Genomic DNA, 10,707 nt, shown 5'->3' with positions numbered 1-10,707 from the left:
CGTCGTCACCGACGATGAAATGGCGCAGGTAGGTGCATGGGAGCGTTGGCCTGGTGCATGCACCGGGTCTAGGGCCTGTTCAGCACAGGACTGAAAAATAGAGGAAATGAGTGAAACACAGCAATATAAAATGAACGCAAGGAGGATAGGAAAAACCACAGGAATTGGAATGATGTTTGAAATGTAGGAATAAAAAGTGTATACATCTAGAATGGTAATGATAATGAATACTCAACATATGTTTTACTAAATGATATACGCCATGTTCGTTTGGGCTGGTTTGGCTTATAAGGAAAGTACTGTTGGCTGATTTGGTGTGAGAGAAAAATAATGTTTGTTGACTGATAAGACATGGCTTATAAGCCAAATACGACCAAGCGAACATGACAAATAAGCTACTAATACTCAGATTATGGGTTCGCTAAATACCAAGTAGTCCTGTCCTGTGCATGGGTGGGTTAAAATGGATTTGGGTGGTTCTTGTGGGTTCATTTTGCGCAGTTGGTTAGTTGGGTCCTAGCGCCACCTAGGTGGATTAAATGGATCACGATTGTGTTTCCTTGGGTGGGCTGGGTTGGATTGGGTCCCTATGGTTCACGGCGGGTTCCAGCTAAAATAGCACCTAACACATCTAGAATCTAAGATCCGTGACTGCAAGAATAAGAAAATTGATACTAATATGCATGTATGATTATAATATTCAGACGATGATAAACAACATTGAAGATTGTAGCCAAACACTGAAATCAAACACTTTAGACACATCAGAGAACCAATTTGTTACTAAAAAAACTGAACTGGTCATTAAACAACAACCAAGCCACAGACACTCTAAGGAGATGCACCCTGTCCATGACTGTCTACTAGGATCTCCATGCAAGCAGAAATAGGATTGTCGTCATTTCTATTTGGCTCATTACAACTTCTATAGCTCCTTCTAGCCTCTTAACAATTGTTCATCTGCTCCAAAAAAAGTTGTAAGAATATGAACATTCTTAAACATATGCTATCCAAAGGGAGCAACAAAAATTCAGACTTGACTCTTGAGACACTACCGAGTAATAAATGTAACAAACTGAACATATTATCAAGTTAAGAAGCCTAAACAACATATTATCCAGTTAAGAAGCATGAACACAGTATGAAGTGTAGATCCTAAAATTTTCTTCATCAACAACCTGCACGGATGGGACTATATATAGCAAGAAAATCAGAGGTATCTTGTTCCATATCTGAAGACAATCGGGAGTGCCTTTTCAGTTAGAAATTTGCATGCATACTCCAAACTTTTGATAAAAATGCACTAGTTAACTCATATATTGCCCAAAGCGACACAGATAATTCAACCACATACAAAAAGTTGAGAATAGAACAATAATCACAAAAATCAACAGTTACAGTAGTACATGAGAGTACAGATTACCATGGAAGTTAGCATGTCCTCTTGTCCATGAAGTCATTTCCCAAAAGTTCTGTGAGAAGTAGAAGCTAAGTGTTAGTGACTGCTTCTACACAAAATGGGATAATCTATCCATAGTAAAAATAAACAACAGTACCTTCTTCGATTTCTTCATAGGCTTGAATTTCCGATCCTCTACATATTTTCTCAAGTCCACAACGTCTGAAGGAGAGCGCAACCAACTTTGCGGACAGATTAAAGCTTCAATCATGCTACCCAATTCTACCTCCAGAACTGAGTGTAGATTCTGAAGCTACTGTAGAGACGGGTACTGCGCCAAGTCATCTTTTGCCAACTTAGACTGGATGGGATACTTGTTTGAGTTGGATTTCCACCACAATAGCAGATCAAAATCATATATATTTTTTTCATAGTTCTCTACGAGATACCTGGACAGCTCAGAATTAATTTCTCTGCACTCAAGTTCTTCTAGATGCATAGTGAACTAGGAGGCTAATAATTAAGAAGGATGGATTCTCCTCATGCTCATCCACATTAATATGTAGCGGAGGCTGATTGTAATTACTAGGGTAACTGGAACATGCAGCAAACTCAACATAGCACTCAAATAAATGACAAAGATCACTTTCTATTTTCCTTACAACTTCCTTTTGCTTTGCTGGACCATATATCCCCAAAAAGAAAAAGCTAAGATACTTTATCTTGTAACGAGGATCTAAGATAAGGGCAATAAATAGTAAGTTATTTAGATCATTTCTGTCCTCCCAATATTTACTGAACTTAATCTTCATGCGTTCAGACATTTCAGCTATGAAAATTGGATCACTATGTCCAGCAAGTTCATTTAATTTTGAGTACATCAGAACAAACTCATGGAACAAGTATAAGACTAATATGTGTGCTAAAGATGTGTTAAGATAGGTTATAATAGGTCCTAGGGATGCAAGAAAAGAAATGGTGTAGAAGACTGCTGAAGAAACAGAGCAAAAGGACTTAGTGTGCAGAAAAACCACATAATAGATGGTTGGGGGGGGGGGGGGGGGGGGGGGCGGGGCGTGGCTAAGAAAATGAACGCGCTGGGCTATCAAGGGGCCAGTCCAGCCAGCAGTAGGTGTCGAGGCACTGTGCATGATAATGGGTCGAACAGTCTAACCAGAAGAAAAGAAGAGTGCCGGGCAATTGAAGAACAAAAGCATTCAAAGGAATATTCATATTGGAATATGCACCAGAGCACTCATTAGATGGTCTGGCGTGAACGCAGAAGACCAACAGATCATCTTGTGGTGTTCAAAGACTTGGCCATAGTGTGACACTATGCAAATGTGTGTGCCAGATGATCCATTGAGAAGAAGTGCACATCGGCATATCACTCGATGCATATCTAAGAACGTGGTTGGGCAATATTGCATGCATCGGACGGTCTGACGGAAGAAGAAAAGACAACATTAGAGTGCCCAGTGTACCCGAAACCTGACTACTCGATGGGTTTTACTAAACTAAAAAGCGGGTATGAAATAATTTCTTCACCCGCGGATAAACTAATGAGTAAAAATCTCTACCCATCAGGTAAGCGGATATGGGTATGGGAACATAGTACCCGCACCCATATACCCACGGGTAATATATACCTGTACCAGCCATTTAACCACTCGAAACCACTCTATTAAATGTAGCCCATGCAGCTCAATTATTTAGTTCAGCTCATCTAAGGCTGTGTTTAGTTCCCAAAAAGTTTCCCAAAAAGTGTTATAGTAGCCATCACATCGAATCTTGCGATACGTGCATGGAGTATTAAATATAGACGAAAAAAAACTAATTGCACAGTTTGGTTGGAAATCGTGAGACGAATATTTTGAGCCTAATTAGTCCATGATTAAACACTAATTGTCAAATAAAAACGAAAATACTACCGTAGCTAAATTCCTAAATTTCGTAAACCACACACATCCTAAAATATCCTAGTATATATACCCTGGTTGTCGGACCTGTTGAAACCCTGTCCCATTATTTCCTTGTCTCCGGTCTCCGGTCTCCGGTCTCCCACACCACACCCGCACGCAGCACGCAGCACGCCGCAGTCCGCGCTTCGCTCCGACTACGAGCGCCCATAGGCCATAGCGCAGCTAGTCTCCTCTCCGATAGCACAACTGCTGAACTGCAAAAGCAGCTAGTGAGTCCCGATAGGCGATAGCCCCTTGCCTGCGACAAGGCTAGAGATTCAAGCTTCACATGTCCATGCATGGAAGCAGACTCTGGCACCGCAATGGACCCACCTGCCACCATTTGCCTTTTTTCTAAAGTGTCTTTTGTGAACTCATGAGCTTGTAAGCTTTGTTATTTTTTTGCGTGTTGTTCCGGTGTTCTTCTGTTGAACTGAAGTGCCTAAACTTGTTAGGGCCTGTTTGGATTGTAGGATTTTTGCAGGATTTTTGGAGGGTGCCGTTCCTAAGGAAAGGAAGTACGTTGGTGCGTATGGAACAAGGGAAAGGAGATTTCCGTTCCGGAGGAAAGGAAACGAGCTACGTGCATTTCACAGGAAAAAAGCATCCGGTCAGAACCAATGGAAATTTCGCTGGCGCTTATCATGGCTGCATGCGCTCTTCCCGCCTTATGATTCCTATGTTACGAATTCCTGCGTTCCAAACAGCCTAAATTTTCTGTTCCTGTGTTTTGAAATCTCGTAGTTTTTCACTTTTCATCATACCTTATTCCTGCGTTTTTTCTTATTCCTGCGTTTTGGATTCCTTCGTTCCAAACAGGCCCTTACTGTCTATACATTGCTGAAATGTCTAAAGTGGGTGCTCAATCGGGTACGGGTTACCCGCCGGGTATCAATGCCCGCTCGGGTGCGGGTATGGGTACAAATCTATACCCGTGTGCGGGTATGGTTATCTTCACAGGTATAAATATTTTTCGGAGGTACGGGTATGGGATGTGACTACCCAATGGGTATATACCCATTGCCAGCTCTAGTCCTGTGGTTGGAAAACTGCAATGGCTAGTCTAACGGCTAGCAACATTGTATGATCTGGCGATGAATGTTTGAAGGCGATGGATTGTCACGTGCTCATAGTTTTCTGGTACACTTTGTCTAACATCTAGTTGAGGGTAAGGGGCTGTATATGTGAGGTTGCCTCACTCGCATGAATGTGCTACAGTGCTCCATACAGTCCAACCATCCTCGCTCTCAAGACATTCAAGATCCGAATCAACAATTCATAGTAATTTGTAAGGAAGAAACAAAGAGGTTAGTGTAGTAGTAGCTAGCAAGTATGACATCATGGTCAACTAGCTCTAGGTAAGGTGAGTGGCGTCCCACTGGCGGCAACTCCGACGTCAGCACCTTCTTTGTTGGCCGGCACCTCCTTCTCTCTGCTCACTGGCGGTTCTGAACATGAGAGATAGAGAGGGAGGAGAGATATCGGCGGTGGCGAGGGGCATATTAGAGTTTTGAACAAGTGAAAATGAATGGGAGATAAATATGGCAATGGGGACCCGATCCTCGATTCCCCACGGGGAATTCCTCTATTAAGGGACGGGATGGGAAGATTTTGATCCCCACGGGGAAGAAAACCGGAAGAAATCGATCCTCGTCGGGTCTGACGGGGACGGGGATGGTTGTCTGTGCCCTGTACCCGATCCCCGCGTCCCCGCCCGTTAAGAAATACACGCGGTAGCAGAGTAGAATTTAGCCCAAGTCGGCCCACCTTAGCCCATCAGCGTATAGAGTATATATTCAGATTCCTAACCCTAATTTCCAGTATCCCCACTCGGCCACCTCTCCCGCAGGCCGCAGCCGCCGGTGCGCGAGCACTGTGCCTAGTGCGGCAACTCCTCCTGCCGATGCCCAGCTCGCTGCTCGCGCAGGCACGCTTCAGGTTTCACCAATCCCGCATCCAACCTCGCCCCTATTCCCGGTCGTCATCGCCATACGCGCCAGCGTGACCGCTGGACTTGAATACTTGATCTCCGCCTAGGCAAGCTGCCCCGGCTTTCTCTGTTCTCTCCTCTCTGCTCAGTCCGGAGAACCAAATTCTCTCTGCTCTCTCTTATTTGCTCGGTCTGCACTCTACAGGGAGGCAATGTCAAGGTGCTGAACAATCAATGATTTGTCACTTGTGATTTGTCAGATCTGCATTAGATTTTGGCCACCTAGGGAGTTGTGAGTTGGATTGTTGGAATCTGTAAACGAGATTTGTGATCCGTAAACTACAATCTTGTTTGATCTTGTTGCAAGATGAGTTTGTTTTAGTATTTTGTACACTTTTGGATGGTCGATTTGAGCTGTTCTTTTATCCTATAGTGGGGATGGGGATCCCCGTCGGGTATGTAATCCCCGCGGGGAATGGGGATGGAGAGAAAATCTCCCCCGTGAGTCTTAGCGGGGGAGGGGATGGGGATGGGGAGGCTGAACCCGATCAGGAATTCCCCATTGTCATCTTCAATGGGAGGTGAGGTCCCCTTCCCCTGCGCACTTATATAGGCAATGGCTATTTACAAGTGGACCCATTGGTGATGTTGGATTCACATGACACTACTCGAGCTACTAGTTGAGCCTCTTCTAGGGGGAGACTTGCCCATATACCTTATGCCCCCTCCCCCAACATCACTCCCGGTAAACAGCTTCGCCAACACTTGAATGACTACAACGACTCACCCACGCCAACACTTCCACACGAGGGGCCTCACCATCATCTTCAACAACTGCTATGACTAACCTTCGACGCCAATTGCTAGAGTGGCTTCTCTAACATTTCCGATGTCGACACCGACAATGTATCTTTATCAATATCTTCGACGACTATAACAACTTGCCTATGCCAAAATTTCAGCATTTGTTATATTTGCGCCTCATCTAGTACGAGCATCTATTAGGTCATGTTGTACCATCCATAACCCAATAGTTGAGGGGCTAATATGCTGTGAGAGCCCATGTAACATGTCATGTAACTCTTCCCATACTTCTTTCAGCCGTTTTTTGCTGTAATTTCGCGTTGCTCTAAAGCAAGAGGAGTCTGCATAGGAAAATAGGAGCAAGCGGGACCAAAAGGGACGATAGCAAAAAAGTAATTATCATAATCCTCTATGTACATATCAACAAATGCACCAAGGTTCTCCAATTAAACCAATGCTAGAAAGCAAGCAAAAAGAAGAACCTACCAATCTGTCCCCAAACCTCACCGGTGCACCATAGACACGAACAACCCCTCCCTTCGCTCACCACTATGCATTACATGGCAGAGAGAAAGAACATCCCCCCTACTATGGGCTCAGAACCTTGCATTATATGCCGGAGAGAAAGAATAGTCCCCTCCTTTCACTCAGACCATTGCATTACATGGCAAAGAGAAAGAGAACTTTACAAATCGTAGCACGACAAACTTCTGAAACCCCCATGAGGCAACTTGTTAAATGTTGAGTTTTGGTTGTAGGACAAAAGGTTAGCTATCTAGATGTCACAAAAAATTGTTCTGGAAACTAAAAAAGCTAAAATTTCAAAATGTAATAGGAGCTACATGGGCTTTGCTACGGTAGCCCAAATAACTGTGGACTGTTGATCTGGATGTCTTTTACAACATATTACTTTATACGAGGTAATAGTAAAATTAAATATTTAATTGCGTTTAATTTTGGAAGAAAAGGAAGTGTCCAAATATGTTGCTTATTTCTTTTTGGGAAGTTTGGTAGATCTGATCTCTTTTTTTCAACATGATGGAGAATTAGCAATTCAACGTGACAGGTGTGTAGCAGTAACATTTTTTTTTTGGAACGTGATATATACACAGGTGCACGAATTTCTTTTAACGTGGTATATTATTTTACAAAAAGCAAGGACTATGATTTGTTTAAGATATTACTTCCTAGGAAGCAAAGGGTGTACTACAGCAAAACCCGAGCTGCATATACATATGTGATTGGTCGATCGGATCAAAGAGATCTAAAATAATATGACATTGCACATTTCAAAAATAGAGAATGAAAATAAAGAATCTTTCGCGGTGCTCTAGCTTCCTAGAGAGCCATTTTCTTTAGAGAGCCTCTAAATCATGTTTTTTAGAGATTTATTTTAGAGTGTCTTGAAGATGTTCTTAGCGGATCCGGTCCGTAGCCCTGCAACCATTCCAGCCTCCACCCACGCTGCCTTCAATTCGAATCTCAATCTCCACAATGGCCATTGCCATTGTTGCGCTTCGATCCATGGCGCCACCGCTGTCCAGCAAACCACCTGCTGCCACCGTCGTTGGATCCTCGATCCATTGCGCCTTGCCTTTGTTGGTTGTGCTTGTGCAGGCCATCGGGAACTTGGCGTGGGGATCACCCCATGTTCTTGTCAGGGACACGTTAACCTCCTCTGCTGATATGAAATTTTTTGTTAGTTCTGTGTCTGACTTTGAAGCTCCAGACGCTTGGTACATCTTAATTAAGACAGCTTCAAAATTAAATATGGGATGTCTTGGGGATCGAATCAGGCACAAGATAAGCGCCGAGCAGAATATTGTTTCTGGGTGTTTGGTTGCATTGTTGCAAGGAAGTGAAAATGTCTCGCTTTTGTTTTTTTGACGAACCTGGAGGGGCCTTGGCCCCTACAGAAGTTTTATTGAAAGAAAAAAAAAATACAGGTTTACAGTACAAAACATGAGTGGGGAAGAGGCAGAGGCAGAGAGGAACTTAAGAAACAAAGAAAATGAAGCAAAATCTAAGACTTACAGTCTCGCTCAGTGTGTGTTCCGACTCTTTTGAAGTAGTCGCGAAGTCTAAGAGATGCTTCAATAAGCATCAGAATTGATAGGTGACATAATTACCAGGGGTACTTTATATGGAGCATAGTTGGGGATGAAAACGGTACGGATATTTTTCGATCGTATTCGAAACCGAATCCGTTTAGAAGGGTTGAGATCTGTCCGTATCCGAGTCCGGATATCCAACATCCGATACCGTATCCGTATCCGAATACTCAAATCGCATATTTATGATGTCGATATCCAATCGTATCCTATCCGACATAGTTGACACTATCCGTATTCGAATCCGAATCCGGACAGAAATATGAAAACAAATATAATATCGGTGATATCCGTCCGTATCCGATCCGTTTTCATCCTTAAGCATAGTACACAAACAGAATTTACAGGGGGGAAATTAGCAGAGGTTTTTCCTTGTGCACAAGAAATTACAGGTGGAAACTCATTAACTTTGCAGTTCTTCTAAACAGGCTCTGCCATTATTCTAGCAGTTTTGAAGAAGGCAATTCATACATACACTAATTTAGTCCTTAATTAACTTTCTGTTTACGTCTTGGCAATCTGCCTAGTAATTTCCATGCAGAAGCAGAACACATAAAAGAAACCCGAACGTGAAAACCACAAACAAATTCTGCCGAAACTAATCCAAAAAGCCTCTAACCGAACGGTTTAGTTAGTTAGTTACTGCCTGGCGGAGGCGGACGGGCTGCGCGTCCACACCACCCTCCCGTCGCCGAAGCCGAACGCTATCGTCGTCGCCGGCCGCGCCCACGCAGGCGCCGCCGCGGCCGCCTGCTGTCCTCCGCCGGCGAGCGGCACGGGGTGGCGGCAGAGAGGGCACTCGGGGCGCAGCTGCAGCCACCTCCCGATGCAGTCCGCGTGGAACGCGTGGCCGCACGCCGGCAGCGCCCGTACCGCCGCCGGTTCGGCTCCGGCCGGCAGCTCGGACAGGCACACCGCGCACTCGTGCGACGGGGCCGGCAACGGCAAACCGGCCACCTCCGATGCCACCGTGGCGCCGCGGTGCGCCTCGTCGGATGCCGACGACTCCGATGATGCTAGTGACAGAACGGCCGCCGTCGCAGCGGCTATGGTCACGGCGCCGACGATTGGCATGGCGTGGCCGGCCGGCGAATGGATTCTTTGCTGTCTGGTGCTTTGCGTCGGCGCGTGTGTCGGTGGCGCTGCACGATGCGATGCGATGCGATGCGTGCGCATGTATATAGCCCCGGGCCCCGAGAGAGGAGAGGAAGGCGACGTGGGCGCATCAACGCCAGCTCGGTCGGTCGCGCGCCAAGGGATGGCAGCGGGTGAGGGGGAGCACGTCAGAAAACGGATCGAATACGGACGGATATCACTGATATTATATTTGTTTTTATATTTCTGTCCAGATTTGGATTTGAATACGGATAGTATCAACTATACCGGATAGGATACGATTAGATATCGACATTATAAATATGCTATTTGAGTATTTGGATACGGATAAGGTATCGGATGTTGAATATCCAGACTCGGATATGGACAGATATAACCGTACCGTTTTCATCACTACAAACAGCTGAAATGGCTCTCCGACATGAAAGCGACCTGCTTCTGCTTGCATGCATTTCGTTCGTCTTTCTTTTTCCGATCCCGGAAGCTTAAAGAAAGGGATTTGTGCGGATTGAAGGTAGCTAGCGAGCTGATCCCCAGACGTTGAAGCCGTTTGTTACATTTCATACATGAATCATGTCCGTGGTTGCATGATTGCATTGGCCATTATATTGGGCAAAGCCAACTCCCAATAATTCAGCGCTGGTATGGTATGCCATGTACTTTATTATGATATAAGTAAATAAATCACGTTGCAAGCTGAAACAATATACGCAGCTCGAGCGTCTTCCCCAGCTCCGGTTGTCTTTCTCAGGTCTTCGTCTTCCCCAACCCTAGCAGCAACAACACCAAGTCGTCGACACCAAGGCAGATCAATAAGTAACTTTCTTCTCTGCTGATCTGCTAGTTCTGAATTTGTTCTCTGTACTTTAGCCTGCGTGAACGGGTGTCCTGAATCCTGATGTTCTGTATAATATTTTGGACCTAGTTTTTATGCGGAAAAAATGGGTCTATTTTTTATCTGGAAATGTAATAAATCCTGATGCAACAATATTCTATTAGCCTGTGATGTACTCTTTTAAACTGGTTATGTACTTATTAGTCAGTAATGGTTACAAATTTATGCTAAGGTCATGTGTTTTTTCTTTTTCTTTTTCTCAAGCTCCAGCTATAGTTGTGCTTAGCTGTTGGGAAGTTCAGCAGCTAGGAGGCTTAAAACTTTGGATTTTAGAGAGGATTCGTGTCCGTGTGCATATATATAATACATATAGCCTCTGGCCCTTGTCAAATACGGAGTACTAACTGCAGCTTAGCTAGCAGCCAGACAACAAGAACATTCTACGTATATATGCCATCACGAACAAGTCGTCGTCCACCATTCTAAAGAAGAAAGGAAGGAATTAAGAGAAGCAGTCAAGCCCACCTATACTAGAGACTAATCGCTGACAG

General features: G+C 44.6%; 1 protein-coding gene across 1 annotated transcript; it reads right to left on the bottom strand.

Moving 5' to 3' along the window:
* Window positions 1-7,348: 7,348 nt before the first annotated feature.
* Window positions 7,349-9,333, bottom strand: LOC136495195 (E3 ubiquitin-protein ligase Os06g0535400-like). The gene is made up of 2 exons (XM_066491179.1): window positions 8,852-9,333; window positions 7,349-7,772 (listed from the first exon to the last, which is right to left on the bottom strand). Exons 1-2 carry the CDS (start codon window positions 9,277-9,279, stop codon window positions 7,763-7,765), a joined length of 438 nt encoding a protein of 145 aa, XP_066347276.1. The 5' UTR covers window positions 9,280-9,333; the 3' UTR covers window positions 7,349-7,762.
* Window positions 9,334-10,707: the final 1,374 nt, after the last annotated feature.

The sequence above is a fragment of the Miscanthus floridulus genome, chromosome 1, assembly GCF_019320115.1.
Source record: "Miscanthus floridulus cultivar M001 chromosome 1, ASM1932011v1, whole genome shotgun sequence".
Lineage (NCBI taxonomy): Eukaryota > Viridiplantae > Streptophyta > Magnoliopsida > Poales > Poaceae > Miscanthus > Miscanthus floridulus.
This window is presented reverse-complemented; position numbering and strand designations above follow the sequence as displayed.